General features: G+C 46.1%; 1 protein-coding gene across 2 annotated transcripts in view; it reads left to right on the top strand.

Moving 5' to 3' along the window:
- The window catches only part of KIAA0930 (KIAA0930 ortholog), a 59,969-nt gene extending 42,324 nt beyond the window's left edge, over positions 1 to 17,645 (top strand). For both annotated transcript variants that reach the window (XM_055000377.1, XM_055000376.1), the window contains exons 4-10: positions 3,697 to 3,774; positions 4,854 to 4,955; positions 5,732 to 5,872; positions 7,761 to 7,955; positions 14,489 to 14,651; positions 15,748 to 15,903; positions 16,742 to 17,645. In XM_055000377.1, the coding sequence (XP_054856352.1) occupies positions 3,697 to 3,774; positions 4,854 to 4,955; positions 5,732 to 5,872; positions 7,761 to 7,955; positions 14,489 to 14,651; positions 15,748 to 15,903; positions 16,742 to 16,782 (876 nt within the window). In that variant the 3' untranslated portion in view covers positions 16,783 to 17,645. The remainder of the gene's footprint in view (positions 1 to 3,696; positions 3,775 to 4,853; positions 4,956 to 5,731; positions 5,873 to 7,760; positions 7,956 to 14,488; positions 14,652 to 15,747; positions 15,904 to 16,741) is intronic.
- The last annotated feature ends 754 nt before the right edge of the window (positions 17,646 to 18,399 follow it).

The following is an 18,399-nucleotide window of genomic DNA, read 5'->3' as shown; positions in this document are numbered from 1 at the left end:
CCCCATCTAAGTCATAGATACAGGATTATGATCTGAGAAAGTCTTAGGTAGGAAATCTATTTTAACCACCCTAGCGGCAGTGTCCCTTGATGTCAAAATCATGTCTGTTCTTGAGAAAGATCTATGTCTTTCTGAAAAAAATGGTATACTCTCTTGCATTGCCATTTTTCTGTCTCCACAAAACAAACCCAAATTGTCCATTAAATCAAAGAAAGCTTTGGGCAATTTACCCTGGCGTGTCTTAATATGTTTTTCAGAGCATCTCTCTATCTTCGGGTCAATCACTCCATTCCAATCCCCCATCAAGCAATAATTTTCATAAGCTAAATCTGTTAAACATCCCCCCATTTTTTTTAAAAAAATCCAGTTTTAGTCTCATTTGGAGCATAGAGTCCCACCACCAACATTTTTGACCACTGTATGTTGATTTCTACTGCCACATATCTTCCATGCTCATCACTTAATATCAATTTAGGCTTTAATTGTGATTTAATATACAGCAATTCCATTCTTCTTTTTCATATCTGCTGCTATAAATTCTTTGCCCAGAACTTTGTCAGAAATTTTATATCTTTTTTCCTAATATGGGTTTCTTGCAAACAAATCATATCATGTTTTAGGTTCTTCAAATAGTTAAATATTTTCTTCGGTTTTGGGGCTGAATTTGCCCCATTAATGTTCCATGTTAAACTTTTGTAATCCATCATGCTATCAGATTTTTAAAGTTAATAAAATGGGAGAAAAAAACCCAGGAATATATATGGGAAGGTAGAAAAAACAGAATTAAATATGAGCCCCCACTTCCTCCTCCTTGCTCTGGTCCAGTTGTTGCCCTGTTGATACTTCTTTTAAACTTTTTGTCGAAATGTCATCCAAATTTCTGTGTTTTTCCAGAAAATTTCTGGCTTTATGTACCGAGTTCAGCCTACATCTTTGTCCCATCAAAAAAGCAATGTTCTTCTGTTTTAGTTTTTCTACCAGGAAGCTATAATCCTTGCATTTACACAAAAATCATGTTGGAATTTCTTTCAAAACAATAATCTGGGCACCACCAATTGTTAATTTTGTGATGTAGTGCTGTTGTAAAAATTGCTCCTTCACCCTTCTTACAAAAGAGACCAGTACATCCCTTTGGCATATTTAGAGTTAATTCTATACTCTCGGTCTATACAAATTCTATACAATTTCTGTTTGCATTGCTTCCTGATCCCAATCCAAAAACTTTGCCAAGGCCACACTCATTTTATCTGTAATGTCCTCACCATCTTCTTCTGGAATGGATCTGAACCTCAAAACAAATACTTCTCTCATTTCTAACAGCGCAAGGTTATCCAATTGTTTTTCCATCTGTATATCATGAGAGTCTACTTTGTTTTCTATTATCCTAACCTTCTCATTAATTTGATTTACTTCTGCAGACCCTTGTTTCATAGATCGGTCCAATTTTTGAACTTGCTCTGTCATTTGATCTCTCAAAGCAACAATCCTTTTATCTATTCATTTCTGAAGAGAGTCCATTTCCCCTCCCCAGATTCTTCCCCAACTCATCCATCTTATCAGCCATTTGCTGGAAATATTTCTGAAACTGTTCCATTTCTGGAAAATCTATAGACCCATGCTGAGTCTTTTTTGTAGTTGTCATTGTAAATATTCTATAATTGCCAGCAGGTGGCAGTAAGCATCTAGGATTCTCCAGCCAGGAAGTTTATTTTTTTTCCTTTCCTTTTGCTATGGCGCCTTGCTACAAGTGACATTTTACACGTGAAGGATAAAGGATCATTTTCGCAAGTCTTTCTGGGAACTGAAGTTCCTCTCCCCCACCCCTTTTCCTTCTGTTCCTTCCCCTCGCTGCCTGAAGAGACAGAGAGAGCCTACGGCAAAATCAGCTTTTGCAAATCATCTTGCTGGTGGGGAGGGGGGAATGCTCCGGAGAAAGCTGAGAACGTTGCAGCTACCTGCCCCAAAGATCATTGAGAGCAGGCTTGTGACTGGAGGAACATTTGCAGAAGTTGCTGTTGCCGCAGGCTTTCTCTGTCTCTTCAGGTAGCGAGGGGAAGGAACAGAAGGAAAAGGGGTGGGGGAGAGGAACTTCAGTTCCCAGAAAGACTTGCGAAAATGATCCTTTATCCTTCACGTGTAAAATGTCACTTGTAGCAAGGCAACGCTCTCTCTTTCACTCTTAATTTAGACATGTTAGTCCTGTTGCCATAGCAACCAAAGAAAACATCGGCAAGGTCCAAGCAACTCTTATCTTCGTTAGTCAAAACAATAAGTTTCCCAGCTTCACTTTTTCTTTTAATGAGCAATACTTTTAATCCCAAGCATATTTTCCTCTAAAAATGTCCAAATCCACAATAATAAATCTTGAAAAAGAGTTCAGTATTTATACTTTCCAGACCTATAAATCTTCCACAAAGTTGGAAAAAGAAAGATTTATTCAAGCGTCTTTTATAGTCACCTGAAAAAAGGCTCCCTCCCCAATGGATATTATCACATTGCTTTAGAAAAAATCTATCTTCATTTTTAAATTAATTAGTCTCTTCGAACATCAAGAAATGAGGAGTGGAAAGCTTAGTGTCCTTTAATAGGCTCCAGCACAGCTCTGAGTAGAGGTAACTGTCCCCAATTCTGACGGCTAAGGTAGGGACCTGAATGCCAGAACCTCCATCTCAGCAATAAAGCCTCTCAGAAGCAATCTTTGGAATACAGATGGGATAAACTTAAGATCTGACCTTTTATTCCAGGCAGATAGCCGGGTGAAAATCTCTCCCACTACGGCAAATTAGCTGTGCTATCTCTCAGCTCTCGCTGGGCGTCCGCCTGCCTTGACCTCCTCACTGGAACTCACGCTAGTCATTAAAGAAGGAGCACAGAAAACCCTACTTTAAGGATTAAGAAAGAAATAGTGAACATTGTGGATGAGGTACTACTGGCATGTTACGTAAATAAGTCTACGTATGATTTTTTTTTCTTGGAAACAGGGTAGAGTACACTAGGTATAGTATAATATGTCTCAATAGACTTCTGTACTGAGAACTAGCAGTATTCAAATATATAATTATAAGGCAACTGACTAATTGAATGATTGGGTCTTAACTGGGTGATTTGCATTGGTGTGTCTTTTTTGTTAAGCTTCTGTTTTTCTTCTGCTCATCTGTGGATGCAGCTCTCTTTCCTTGCTGCATATTTGGTTGTTGAAGGAGTTGTGTTTTTGTAACACCCATCCATTTTATTAATCCTGCTTTAACCTGGTGTCTCCATAGTTACGCATTAAAATTGTGATGGCTGAGCTGCTGTGAGGGAGAGACAGAAGCAGCAGCTGAAAAAAAGGGGCGAGTTTGAGACCAGGAAAACAGTGTTGAGGCGAAGAAAGCTAGAGGTTGAGTGGGATGATAGAGTTGAGAGAGAACAAGTGGAGTCACGCAAGGGTTCAGGAGCTGCAGCAGCCAGAGACACCTTTGATTTCAAATCTTTGGTGCTCTAGCTAGACCGGCTTGTAGAAAAGGCACTTGCAGAGCAGTTAAACACTGAATGTGCTGGAAGGAATTTAATGACTTGGTTGTCAAACAGTCCTTTCAGAAAAGTATGACACATTTCCCCCTTTGTGGGGTGGGAGGAGCTTAATTATATGGGCCTGTAGTTCTGGTTGGCTAATGTATTAATGCTTTCTTTTTCTAACCCCTTGTTTGATTTCAGCTGGATTACATAGTGACATGTGCTGTGTGTACCCGTTCAGATGGAGGGGATATTCACATCCACAAAAAGAAATCCCAGGTGAAAAGCGCCGTCTAAATTCTGAAGTCCAGCCTCTTGCCTTCAGACCCTTACCCTGCTCCTCCATTTCGCCCTCAGTAACTTCATAAAAACCAAAAGGGGCATGTGTCATCATGAGATGTCATCATTATCTAAAAGTGTGGGGGGGGGATTAAACAACGTATGTTGGAGGCACTGTTTCCATGGTGAAATGCAATAACGTATGCTAGGTTTTGTGAAAAGTTTTGTATCTCCTCCAAAGTTGAGTTTGTGGCTGGGCCAGCATCTCCCAAGTGACGCTTTCCTTTGCCCTGAAGGTGCTTCTGTGGGGAAAAGTAAAGGGACCCTTTGGGCATGAGTGTAATGCCACCCTGAGTTCCATTTGTGACTCACTCTACAATGCAGTCACACTTCTGTTCCCCCCACTTCCTCCAAGGAGGAAGGATTTGCATCCGTGTCCTTCTGGTCCAGCACTCTAACCGAGACATCACTCTGGTTATCTGAATAGTAAGTCCCATGAAATCTTCACTAGCGTAAAGTATGGAGAGGGGGGATGGTCAGGCCGTCATCCTCTCTCCTCTCCTTCAGGCTGTTTCATCCTTGTGTCTTTCTCCCCTTTTTTCCTCCTCCCTCTCTCTCACACCCTGCTCTTCTTCCCCACTTCCAGTAAGCCTTGGTCTTTGGTGTTCTTCCTTTTTCTCATCCTATCTTGGGCTTCCCTCCTTTCCCGTGTCCCCTGAGCATCTCCGCACAGCTCCATTACTTGGCCTGATGCTGTGAGAGGGCAAGTGCTGGAGCTGGGTGGAGCTGTGGCTCTCCAGCCATTGAGTTCCTTAAGACAAGACGCAGCAGTGGGGGGAAGGCACAGCATCAGCTGCAGCAGAGAAGTGAAAGGAAGGAGCAGCACCTTTGGGGGTCAGCCACTGTTGCCTGGTTTCCCTAGCACGCCCTCCAGTTTCCAGCTGTGTGTGCGTGTGCATGTGTGCCTAAAAAGATTCTCCTGAGACATCTGACCTAGGGCTGGCTGCCTGTTTTTTCTATCCCTTCCTGCCAGTAACATGCAGCATGTTACATAATACCTTCCAAATGTTCTTTTCTAGCAAGTCTTTGCATCTCCAAGCAAGCACCCGATGGACAGCAAAGGGGAGGAATCCAAAATCAGCTATCCAAACATATTCTTTATGATAGACAACTTTGAAGAGGTAGGAGGGCCTTTGTCAGAATAGATGTTTCTTGGTCTTGTCTTCAGACCTTCCTTTCATGATGCTGCACCCTCTTTTTGAGTTGCAGCCAACAGTCCCATGACTGGAAATGTCCAGACATCTGGGCATGTTGTTGTTGATTAGCCCGGCTCTCTCTGTGGAAGCTCTGACCGGCTTCTGTGGAGCTTTCAGCCATCTCCTGTCCAGGCCCTGGGCATCCCAGCACTTCCTTGGCTTCACCGTTGGCCATGCCTCCATATTTGCAGGACCTTTTGCTGCAGATACGAAGCTTTGCCACACTGGAATGGGCAAAATACTGTAAAGTGAGCCCAGAGTTGCTGAAGAATTGTGGAACCTGAGTGGCGTGTGGAAACGTGGCTGTGTTATCACGTAGTAGGAGAGGATTGGGAAAGGCGGTGGTGCCCTTTCCATTCCCAGTACAACCTCTGATCATTTGGAGCTGCTATAAGAAACTCTTCCTCTGATTTTTATTTTCTGGTTTTTATAATGATCTTGGCTCATGTAATATTTGGCCAAGGGCAATTGGATTGGTTATAGAATACTCATAAAATATCGCCCTATCTTTCTTCCCCCCTACTATTCCCCCCCACAACTGCTATAAGATTCAGTGCTGCTGGGCCAGTCTTTGAGCATTTGCTTTTTTGCCATAAAATCTTACAGGGCAAGCAAGATGCAAAAGTTAGTTTGACACTTTGTGATTTACATGTGCAGCAGTTGGTCTTCTCAGTTTCTGATTTTCCTGTATGTGACGGCAGGTGTTCAGTGACATGACTGTTGGGGAAGGGGAGATGGTGTGTGTGGAGCTGGTGGCCAGTGACAAAAGCAACACCTTCCAAGGAGTCATCTTCCAAGGATCGATCCGCTATGAAGCTCTCAAGAAGGTCTATGACAACAGGGTAAGCCACTCGACTCTCTAGGGAGGGTATCGGTCTCACTTGGACATCCAGGGAGGCTTATGCCGGGCAATCGTGTTTCTTGTTCTTTGCCTTTAAAGCCATGCAGGGTGGGATCTGAGATGTGCATGGCAAGAGAAATTGACCCTCCAGCATTTTACACTTCTGCACTCGGTAGCTTCAGGCACTTTTCTCTCAGGCTTAGATACTGGAAGCAGGCCAGGCTGGAGAGATGGTCCAGCAACATGGAAAGGGAAAGGGGGAGGCTGCAGGTCTAAATGCAGACTGTTGTACAGACCTTGTGTGTGTTTGAAGAACTTCCTTGAGTGTCCTGTGTGCTGCCATTTTTGAAAAGGGTTGAACCTGCCACACTTGATATGCTGCCCTTCCTTCAAAACAGTCAGACATGGGATCCCCTTATGGTGTGAGAGAGGGGGTGCATTCAGGGGGCCAGATAAATTTAACAAGTGCATAGACCTGCCTTGATGCCTGACTCGTGCTCCTCCTTCCTCTTCATCCACAATATGATGGTGGCAGTTCTGGCCTCCTCCTCCTCCCCCTCCCTCCTCTGCTGTTGGATGCTTGTTGGATGCTGCTGGCTCTTCCTTCCCCTGATTACCCCTCCCGCTTTCTCTGCTGTCCCAGCCAGTTACCCACTTCCTGGTGCTCGCACTGCCTTGCTCTTCTGCCGCTCCTGCTGCCATGGGCTGTTTATCAGGTCGCTGAGCATCCCTCAGAATGGCAGCTGACTCCCCCCCCCTCCCGCCCCGAAAAAGTGAGCTGTGACTCATGAAAGCTTGGACCAATGTTGTTAGTCTTATAGGTGCTATTGGACTCCACCCCCTTGTCAGTTGAGGTTGGAGGCTGTGAAGAAATCACCTTACCATTTTTTCGCTTTCAGATTTTTCTGCAAACCTGGGGTTTTCCTCCAGGTTTGAAGAGAAATTCTGGTGTGTGGCTTTTTTGACCTGCATTTTTGGGCCCTGTGTATCATTAGATCTAGTGACCAGAGTGCTGTTCTGGGGTTGCCATTCCTCTTTCATGAGATCCATTGAATCCTGTGAGAGTGAACATTGGAACGTGTCCTGCATCCAAGAAAGAAAAAACCATTAATTTTCTGCAAACCTGGGAACACCCCTTGCGCCCCCCCCCCCTCCAAACCATAGAATGAGAATGAAAAATGCTGAGAGTTACCACGCAGTCATGGTCAGCACTCCAAGAAAATTTTTTTTGCTGTGGGTAAAAAACCACAGGCGGAGGAGGGGGCCAGGGTAATAGCAATAGAGGGTTTGAGGAGGAGGAGGAGGAGGATGAATCAGCTGCACTGGGGGCCATTTGGGTGTTCAGAGGGGAGGAGGGTGGAAGTGTGTCCTCTGCATTTTCAGCTTCAAGCTGTTGCTACCAGCCGATATCTGCTGCTGCCCCTCCTCCCTCAGCATGTGGCCGGAAGCTTAAAGCAGAAAGAACTTTTTGTTTCAGCTCTCTCTCTCCTCTTGCTGGGCGTATGGCTGGTAGGAGAACTTGGAAGGGAGTGGGGGATAGCGAAGGAAGAGAAGTGGGGTCCTGCGGGGAGTTGGAAGGGAGGGAAAGTGGTGGTTGGGCAGTGGTCAGAGGGAAAGAAGAGAAATGAGAGTTTGCAAGCAGGTGGAAAGGGAGCAACAGTGGGTTGGATGCGATTTCCCTCTTTCATTGGTCAAATGTTATACACCTGTTGAAAGAAATATGTTAGGGTTGGCTGGCCACTGTAGTGAAATCCCTGTTTTTTTTATTCATGGCAAGACTTGTTCAGTATTTCCTTATTCCAAATCCGCTATGAACTTGAAATCACAGGCAGGCCTTCCTCAGCAAAATCTGTGCTATGACGAGCGCATCCCTTTCCTCTCCTTCGCAGGTAAGCGTTGCTGCAAAAATGGCGCAGAAGATGTCCTTTGGCTTTTATAAGTACAACAACATGGAATTTGTGCGAATGAAGGGGCCGCAGGGAAAGGGTCATGCAGAGATGGCAGTGAGTCGTGTTTCAACAGGCGATACTTCTCCCTGTGGAACAGAGGAAGATTCGAACCCTGGCTCGCCTCTGCATGAGAGAGTAAGTTACCTGTTGTCCAGAGCGTGCTCCTGGGGCCACCAGTTTGTGTTGCAGAAGGTTAAACTCCACCTTGGACCATACCGGGGGCATTGCATGGAAACCCAAGGAGACCATGTCCTCTTCCAGAACTCCTCTTAACTACTTAAGTCCTGTTAACTTTGGGAAATGGTTTTTGATTTTGTGAAATTATTCAGCAATTCCTTTGGCCGTTATAACCGGAGAATGAGTCAGGCCCGCGGCAATCCTGTCTGTGGTCCAGGAGGGATGTGTCCCTAGGCCTCCTGTCCTGCCTCTGCTCTGGTCCCATATTCCCACTACAGCCGCATGGGACTGAGGCAGAAGGCCTTCCTTCAGCAGCCGCTCACTCCTAGGATCTGCTGGTTTAAGGGGGGGGGTGCCCATGGGAGCAATGAAACTCGTATGGTTATAAGGTGATCTTTTGTCAAAGCGATGCTGCTCCTAGCACAAGTGTGGATGTGGTGAGCTGAGACTGTTTTATTGAGGGGTGTGATGGACAGGAATGGCTCCAGCTCTGCCTCTCCTGAGGGACAGCCCATGTGAGCGAGGGGAATGCTGGGCAGGCAGAGAAGGCTTTGAGATACAGCTGAGGGAAAGCATCAGAGAGAGCTCTGCCTTTGTTACTTTAAGTTCATTGTCGGTCTTCTGCGCAGTCCCACATGGGACTGCGCGTACACAGGCCTGCCAACCGGACAGATTTTACAGCTTCTTTTGCCTCTAGAGGGGGCGCTCTCCTCCCAGAGCACCTGTGCGGCAGTTTCCTGCTGAAGATGCCCGCGCTCTGGGCGTCTATCCCCCTTACCCTCAGTTCCTTCTTTGCTGCCAACCAGTTAGGATCGCAGGTGAGAGCTTCTCTTTTCACGAGTTGCTGATCTCCTTCTGTGGAGAAATGGAAGGAGAAAGAGGGCAAAGTAACTTGCTCATGACTGATAGAGCCCTATTTATATATTTAAAAATGCATTGGTCGGAGCTTTTCATATTTGGGAGCTCCCTGTCGTCAATCCTCTTCTGTAGAGGGATAGAAGGGGAAAGAGGGCGATGCCCCTACTTTGCTCATGGCTGGTGAAGCCCTAGCTAAAGAAAAACGCAGCCAGCATGCAGCAAATGGCAAGGATAGTCAGTAGGAGCTTCTGCTTGATGAGCTCCATCATCACTGTTTTTCTTTCCTCCTGCGGAGAGACGGAAGGAAAATGAGAGCGAAGTTTCTCACTTGCTTACAGCTGATAAAGCCCTACTAAAACGCACCCAGTGTGCAACAAAAATGATGAGGATCGTTGGCAGGAGCCTCTCCTGTATTCGAGAGCTCCATCATCGCAGTTTCCCTTCTGCAGAGAGAGAGAGCAGATTTTCTGACTTGCTCATGGCTGTTGATGCCCTCTGTATATATGCACCCAGTGTGCAATAAAATAACAAGGACGGACAGACACTCGTTTCCTCATTTGCCTGGGGAAGACCGCAATGTGAAATTCTCCAAGGTGGAGCCGAAAGACCTACCATGCTCAAGGCTATATTGTGGACGCTGGCATTGGCGACAACAACCCACCCAATAGCAAATACCTCTGCACTCACAGAGCGTGCTAACGTACGGATCCAACTTCGACACCAATCTTGCTGTCAACTGCTGCAGCAGCACAGATCCAACAGCTTCCCATCGAATCCGACAGGCCCCCTTTGAAGGGCTGGTCGGAACCATCTGGCAAGGTCCGGTCCTCGACTCCATTCCTGGGATCCGACAGTTGCTCAGTTGAGAGCCTTGGAACCAAGAGAGACTGCGCGCAGTGCCCCAGAGCCTCTTAGGTAAGAGGCGGGCTCCAAGTCGAAACACTTTGAGAAAAGGGAGGAGCCCTAGATGGAGGCTCGTTTGCTGATCTTGAGATGCTAGCAATGGAGAGAATTACAACCCCTCGACTGCCCCTACCTCACTCAAATTGTTGTTATTGTCTTCATATGGATGTAGTGACCACCCTGCTTGAGTAACCAGTGCCACTCCCCTTTACTTATATGCTTGAGGGACTGTATGTGACAGTGGAGTACATTTATGCTCCCCTTCTATGCATCCTCTGCGTTCTTCTCGAGTTAAAGAGGAAATGTATACAGGACAAGGGCAAGGACCTTATTCTGTACCCACTGACAGAGAGGGCAGAGATGATTGATACACGGGACAGGCAGCTGTCTGCTTTGTTGACTTTAAAATAGTGAATTACACCACTGCTATGGGAGTCTACTCGATATTCCTATGGAACGTAAGGGGCTACTTAGGATGAGCACTTGCCTGAAAATCTGAGAGTATTTGCTAAAGTTATCCAAGAGGAGGCACTCGGGCCTCTAAAGCAGCAATATAACACTGGTGAGAACGTGGCTGACTCCACAAGAGCACTGACATCAGCATTGGCTCCCAGGAGGCACGCAGGGCTACTGGCTACTGCCTCACCTGTAAAATCCTGGTGCCGGGATGGAGGGCCCACCCTTCAAGGGGCAGACTTGTGTCTGAAACCAGTGACTATTTTCGCAGCCCTGACTTGGATAGCCCAGTTGACCCTGATTTCTTCAGATCTCAGAAGGTAAGCAGAGTTGGCCTGGGTTAGTAATTGGATGGGAGACCTCCAACAAAGACCAGGCTTGCAGAGGCAAGCACTGACAAACTTCCTCTAAAAGAAGAGGAAAGATCACGAGGCAGCCAGACTATATGGCGCTCTTCCCCAGCAGCTTGAGGCCATTCGACAGGCAGCAACAGCATTATAGGGAAAGGCATTATTAATGCCAGTGTTACCACCAGTATCCTCAAGGTCAGTCTACCATGAGTGAACAGGGGCAATACTAGAGAAATACAAACTCACACAAGCAAGGGAGCCCAGCTTCTGATGCCAGATGTGCTGCAGAAACAGTCCTGTCTAGGATAAGATGCCTCAGTGGTTGTCACTGAACACAACTGCAAATGTTGTTCCTCAGGCCTTGGAAATGTTTTTTTTTTCCTTCCAGTAGTTGTAAAACTGAGTCAGAGTCTCTTCTTCCTGTCTCTGGGTTTCTTCCCTAGTAAGTCAGTGCAGTCATCACCGCAACTTGTGTGGGAGCTGCTAACACTAACTGGGAAAGGAGTGGTACAAGGAGCACCACAATCGGGGCCTGGATTAGTTCTCCATTCGAGAGTTTTCCTTAATGTTCAAGGAGACGGGGGAAAGACCCGTATCAGACTCGAGATTAAATGAGCCTATCAGGGTGCACAAATTCAGGAAGGTATTTCTTCCTGATCCTGCAGTCAATAATCCTGATCTGGGGTTTGCAACATGAACACTAGAACGCGGGTCTCATCTCTCAGTTTATGAGAACTACAGAAAAATTGTGAGACTTCGGTTTGGAAATACGATCTACTATGTAGGTCTTACCCTTTGGTTTGGCATTAACCCCAGCGACATTTCTTAGAACACTGGGCATTCTGTCCATCCTGATCTGGATGGTGGCCTGACTACCGCAGATTGTAGGGGGGGCCCTTCAAACTTAGACGGCTTTGACGGTCAGGAAATGCCAATGTTTGGGCCTCATCATTAAACTTAGTAAGTAGCCCCTGTACCCAGCAAGGGTGCAGATCCTAAGGGCCACTTTAGAGCAATGGTAGCATTTGTATCTTGGGATGGAAGGATACAGTTACAGGATATCCCCTCCTAATGGAACTTGCAATTGACATTAAGACCAGGCACTGTTAGACAGGACGACAGCGTCTATAGCGGCCACACCATGGGCAGAAATGCACACGAGAAGACTACAGCTTTGGTTTCTGTTCCCTTGTAACCCAGATTTACTATAAGCCGTTGAACTGGTGACTTGTTGACTCCTGTTTTTCAAAGGAATTGAACTTGGCCCTGGGCCAATGGATACCTCTGTCACCCCTGATGCTTCCTTAGGAGACTGGGGAATATCTTGCCAGGACTTCAAAGTCATGACATGTATCTATGGAAGAATGAAAACCACACACCTGGGTTTGAAACTCAGGGTGGCTCAAGATGCGCTTCTCTCTTGCGGACAGATTAGGGAATGACGTGTACAGACATTCTCAGAGCTAAATCTCTTCATTTGAAAAGAAGACAGCACGGCTTCCATATCCTACTGCAGAAGGGAGCAGGACACAGCCTCCCGAGGAACAATCCTTCCGATCCAGTTGGTCAGGACACTGTTTTATGCATTTCCGCCTATTCCACTGTTATTGGTGGTGGAGAAAATGCAAGCAGAATGAACCACATATATTGTAACAGCACCTTTTTGACTACAGCATCGTGATTCTGTCAACTGTTGGGAGGGCCAAGGCCAATATCTTTTGCTTCTCTAGGTACTGGATCTCCTTTTCTTATGAAGGAACCAAGTACCATCCTGTCCCCAGATGAATCTTACAACAAAACTAACGCTTTATTAGTTGACCTGCCTGATGAGATAACAGAGCTTACACTCTATGTAAACTTTTCTTACCAGGAATGGTCCAGGCTTAGAACTTGGGCAGGAGCTGCAGGCGTTAATCCTTATGCTTGTGCACTGACTATCGTATTAGAATACCTTGTGGTTTTCCAACAGGGGCAGGTTTATCCAACTCCTCTGTTAGGTACGACACAGAACTATTTTTGCATTCTTGTGAGTGGAGTTTTTATAATTTGTCAATTTATGTCATGCAAATTCTGTGTCTTGTCCATTGGGGACCCATACACAGACTACTGGGTCTCAACCAACGTTGACAACACTTCTTAAGATACTCCATTCTGTGAGAGAGGCAAGTGGCAATAGGGCACCTGCTGCTGCTGTGGTCAGCACTATGCCCTGGATACTCATCACAGGGAGCAGTTTGGCAAGCTTGGTTTCAGCGAAGAGTCAACCGTCCTCCTGGTGATCACTTGCTGAACTCCCATGTGGGACTGCACAGAAGACCCAGCAATGAAAAGAGGGTGGCACTTAACCTGTCACTGCTGTCCATTGAGGTCTTCCGTGCAGGCACACACACCCCTCCCTGCTACCCCGCTGGGTGCTCTTCACTGCTCACATGGAGAGTCTGGCGGCAAAGGAGGAACTGAGGGTAAGGGGGGGGGCGTGCTCCCCCAGAGCGCGGGCATCTTCAGCAGGAAACTGCCGTGCAGGCGCTCTAGGAGGAGAACGGCCCCTCTGGAGGAGAGAAAAGCTGTAAAATCCATCCAGTCGGCAGGCCTGTGCACGCGCGGTCCCTTATGTGCCTGCACAGAAGACCTCAATGAACAGCAGTTACAGGTAAGTGTAGCTCTGTTACCCATTCACTCCTGTGTTCCATCTTGTAAACAAAGGGTTTTTTGTTTGTTTGTTTGACCCTGGCTGACCTGAAATTGTTGGCTGAGGAGAAAAAATAACTGCGCGCAGCATGCACGCGCAAACCCTCTGGCCATGTTAAATGGGCCAAGTTTAAATGGTGATAGCCGATGTACAGGGAAAGTACCATCTAAGTTCCCTTTTCCCTAATAGCCTTGAACAGTAGCGAGGTGAGGAAAGGTAAATAGAGGGAAGGGACTGCCTGCCTGGTGGAGCCTCTGGAAGAGGGGAGAGAGGACCCTGTGAGGACCAAGGGGTCTCTGCATGCTGTAGTGGAGGCTAGACTGGTGGAGTGTGGCGGACTCCCAGCCTTCACCTACCTGGGTGGCAAGGAGTAAGAGAGGCTTGTGTGACAGGGATCTGTTGTCATAAGGGGGGAACTAAGAGTTCCAGTAACATGTAAATCAGGCATTTATTGATCTGCATCAGAGAGAGGCCTGGGTGAAGGGGCAGGGCCTGTTTCCACATAATTTTAATGTGTTGTGTGGTGTTTCTGCCGTGTTTCATATCTGTATTTGGTTCTATGCCTATTTTCAATTCGTACCCGATTGTATTATTTGGATGTAGCAGCCATTGATCTTCTTTCCCTGCCGTTATATCATAACGGTATAATGACAAGGGTTACTTTGTGTTGTGGTTACATGAATCTCTTTTAGGCTTTCAGAGATTAGCTATCTATGGCTTTTGGGGTACAAAGTTAGTGTTTGAGATTACACTGCACCAACACAGCACGTGCACCATGTTGGGTTTTCTTTTGCTTTTGCTTCTTTCTTTTTTGCTTTTGACCACTGCCAATGCCTTAGTGCTGGGCATAATGATGCAATTGGGCATATGTGAAAATTTCAAAAGGGTGGTGGTGATGTGATGGCACCAGTGACACCAACAGCGATCTCCACACCTTACCACATAATCCTCTTTATCTCATGGCAGTGTGGACCCAAAAAAGAGTATTGAAAGCGGTGTGCGGAGAGGTAGGTAGCCAAAATGAATTTGATCCTTAAGGACCAAACACTCAAAAAAAGAAGAGTAAATTGCCCATGCAGAAAAGTTGGTAGTTTTTATCTCCCTCAAATGGCAGTTTAGGCAAAGTTACTTTTGAATAGTATTCAAAACCAGATTGCTGTTATCAGAACAGTGATTGTTTTACATTTCCTAATTCTTCCTTGTTAATAACTTGCTCTTCTATTTTTTCCCTTCAGGTCACTTCCTTCAGCACTCCCCCAACTCCTGAACGCAACAACCGCCCCTCTTTTTTTTCCCCATCTCTCAAGAGAAAAGTGCCCCGGAATCGAATTGCTGAAATGAAAAAATCCCACTCAGCCAATGATAGTGAGGAGTTCTTCAGAGATGATGATGAGGGAGGTGAGCAAGCCCAGGGAGGACCGTGGCCTCCTGTTTGCTGCCGGCAGCTTGACGCTTGGCTTCTCTGGGCCTCTTTCTGGGCCACGCACTGTGCCATGAAGACGGGCGGGGGGGGCGGGGGGGGGCACCTCCACAACAGGCTTTTATTTATTTATTTTCTTTTGCCGCCCTTTTCTTCTCTGTGGGGACCCATAGTGGGCTTACGTTGTTCTCCTTCATTTTATTCTCCTAACATCACTGTGAAGTAAGCTGAATGTGTGTGATTGGCCTAAGGACACACCCAGCAAGCTTCCATGCAGCACTGGGGATTCAGACCAGGGGTTTCCAATGCTCTAACCACCTGCACCAGACTGGCTTCCCTTACTCTTTTGCAGAGTAAGTTTTAGGTGTTGCTGGATGTGAAGTCACTCTTTGCTCATGTGCCTGTAGGTTGCCTGGGTCTTCCCATTGGGCCACATTGTGGCACCTCAAAGTCTGCACAAATAGTGTCTTATGGAGAATATGCAGCCTTGATGGCTGGTTACTCTGAAGCATCTTATTTTAGTTGTAAGCACGAGAATGTTAGAACTAGCTAGTTTCATTTTAGAGAGGTTTTGTCTAAGCCTGGATTGACACATGACAGCTGAGTGAAGTGCTCAGGTGGACTGTAACATGTTAGAGGCGTGTGAGGAAGAACAGCCTGTTTGAATGCTCTCCTGCGTTAACATCCTTCCGTTTGTTCCCTGTTGTTGTGGTTCCTGGATCCTGGGGAGATAAATGGGCAAGGTGTTTACTAGGTGCTTTGGCTCAGTGGCTCAGAGAAGACAGTAGGGAGTGAGATGGACCAATTGGTTTGACATGGTACAAGGCAGTTTCCTATGTGGATATAAGCAAGTCGGCAGCTGTGAGCCATGGCAGCTGGGTGAAACCTCTGAGTTCAGAGGCAGGCCGGATGGCGATTGCCAGATGCGTAGGAGAGACAGTAGGGCTCCTCTTGGAACTAGAAGGCTGGCCTAGTTGGTCCTGTTGATCTTCTCCAGCAAGGCAATGAAGTGATGTTTGTGGGATGGATGATAATGCTTTGTTTCCTTCTTGTTGCCTTGTTCTGCTCTGGCAGATCTGCACAATGCCACAAACCTCCGGTCGCGGTCCTTGTCTGGAACTGGAAGGTCTCTTGTGGGTTCGTGGCTGAAGCTGAACAGGACGGATGAAAACTTCCTACTCTATGCACATTTAACCTATGTCACATTACCATTACATCGAATTTTAACAGGTGAGGAGGCCTCTTCTGCATTCCTGATCCAGAGAACCGTGCCTCATAATTCACCAGCATTCATACCTCACTGACCAGGTGTGCTGAATGCCTCCCATTCTTCACAGAAGGCAGGAAAAACTGCTGGTGTAATAAGCCCCCTTAGGGTTCCATTTACAATTGATCTCAGATGATTTAAAATTCCCCTTCACATATACTGGAAAAGGACACAGGGCTGGCTAAGTGTCCAGCTACAGAGGACAGTGCGGTGGACACTTAACCTTTCCTTCCTCTGCTTCCATAGCTGGGGACGAGAAACTCCGAAACTTTTTAGTGGTAGTGAATGAGCATTGGCGCACATTTCAGCACCAAAATTCAGTTTGTTTAATGCTTCTGAAATTGCTTTAAAGTTTTCATCCAATCAAAACGTTTGCACTGTGCTTGTTTAATTATCGGTCATACGTGTGTTTCTAAGTATGCTTTTGAAACAAATTAATTCTGTATTTAATCACCAAGAGTGATGTGTTGAGTTTTCCCATACCCAGACTTCCAAATGTACTTTTCATGAGGCTTCTTGTCACCCTTGCCTTCGTCACTCGGAGCTTGGGCAAGGCTATGAACACAACAGTGGTCCGGCTGAACCGGATGGACGTTTCAAGACAGCTCCAAGGCAGCGGGGTCCAGAAGTTCCCTTTCCAGGCTTTTCCTCGTAGCTAAAGACTTGAATGGAGTGGGGAGGGAGTAGCTTTGGAAGTGCCTTAACCGTTTTTGGATGTCCATTTTATAATACTGGGGTTAGGGGGCGGGGCAGAACCCTCCATAGTATTCCCTGTCACGTTTCTCTCTCTTAAAAATTTAGACATTCTGGAAGTGCGGCAGAAACCGATTCTGATGACATAACAGAGAGCTTGGCACTCCCTTGGAAACCCTCGCTGCCAAGTGCCTAAAACCAACCAACGCCGCCACCACCATCTCGTGTCAGGAGTTTAACATTACACTGGAAAAAGGGATGTCTTGGAATTACCAGCCAGCCAATCAAGAAGTGCCTCTTCCTTCTTTCCTCCCTCTGCTGTACAGCTTGTGCGCTTATTTTAAAAAGACTTTCAATCTGCAACTGGCAGCAAACTGTCACACCACCACAACCGTTGGGGCTGTGTTTAAGGAGAAAAAAAATATACTTCATGAAGAATTTGTTGCAGTATTTACATTGTAACTTGAAATAAAGCAACAGGGACGGAATGTATTAATCCTTATATACTTTAGGAGAAATGTCCGTAGGATTTTATACTGTACCAATGAACTTGATTTCATAAACTGTTGGGAACGTACCTTCCTTATTGCATAACAAAGCCGCTTTGTGTGTGCGTATACAGTTGAAATGGTAGCAGAATAACATAACTGTAAAGGAAAGTTAAGGACTTGCCTAGAGGGCTGTTTGGCACCATATCAGGTTGGAACTTGACAGATTATTTTTGCGCTTCTCTCAATGGAATTTTTTTAAGGTTCATGGTGCAAATTGATTCTCTACCAAAGAACAATGCAAACTCCAGCCAGAAGGGTCCAAAGGAGCAAGATGAATGCTGAAGAACCATATTGGGCTAGTTGTGGTTTGGTTGTAGGACTGGTAGCACTTCTAGCTGTACATCTTCCTCTAGGGAGGATGCACAAAGTAGGAAAACATGAAGAACTATAGTACCAAACCCCTGGAGGTTGTGGTCAGTTCCCATGCCCTGAATTAGTGGAAATTAAAGCGCCTTGCTGATTTCGTGGGTCTGTAATTCATCATGCTGTGGTATAGAAGCTGAATTAATAGAGCGGGGGAGGGGTATTTATATTTGGGGATTGTATATCAAGCCTGCCGAATTGATCACTGAGGGGACATAAGAAGCGCCATTGTGGTGTGTTAGTGTTCTGGTAAGTACATACCACTGCTATTCCAAGGTAGCAGTTTACAGTTGGAAAACCGGCCCTGTAGTATGTCTGGTTGGTGCCTCTGGTGTCATAAAAACTTACTCTTCCCTCCAGTCCAGATCAATGTTGCAATGTGGTGATGGCTGTTATGATCAACACACTTTTTTTGAAAAGACAAAGTTAAGTGAGAAGGGGAAGGTAGATGTGGCTGCTGAAGATCAGTGAAACTCACGCTATGCTTGGATAGACTGATAGGTCTTGGATAGACTGATAGGTCTTTAGACATCTTCGCCCTAAAATGTAGTTCTTGAGACCATATTTTGAATTCCAAAGGCATTCACTTCCCCTCAACATTATCATCTTTTTAATAATACATCAAAAGCTTGCTTTGAAAACAAGCCTGATTGGCAGCTACAAAGGAAGAGAGAAGTTAGGGATGGGTGTGTGTTTCTTTTTTTAGAAAACTGAGGTGGTCTGAGCGAATGCTACAAGAACTAAAGTGAGTAAAACTCGTCCATTCAAGCGAGGGAGTCGATATGAACACGAGCAAGACCCTGCCGGCCATATACGTTGCCATTTGTTTGTTGTATGAGCAGCAACTGCTAG

The sequence above is a fragment of the Eublepharis macularius genome, chromosome 16 (assembly GCF_028583425.1).
Source record: "Eublepharis macularius isolate TG4126 chromosome 16, MPM_Emac_v1.0, whole genome shotgun sequence".
NCBI classification, from domain to species: domain Eukaryota; kingdom Metazoa; phylum Chordata; class Lepidosauria; order Squamata; family Eublepharidae; genus Eublepharis; species Eublepharis macularius.
The sequence above is the reverse complement of the archived record's forward strand: the minus strand, read 5'-3'. Positions and strand labels throughout refer to the sequence as shown.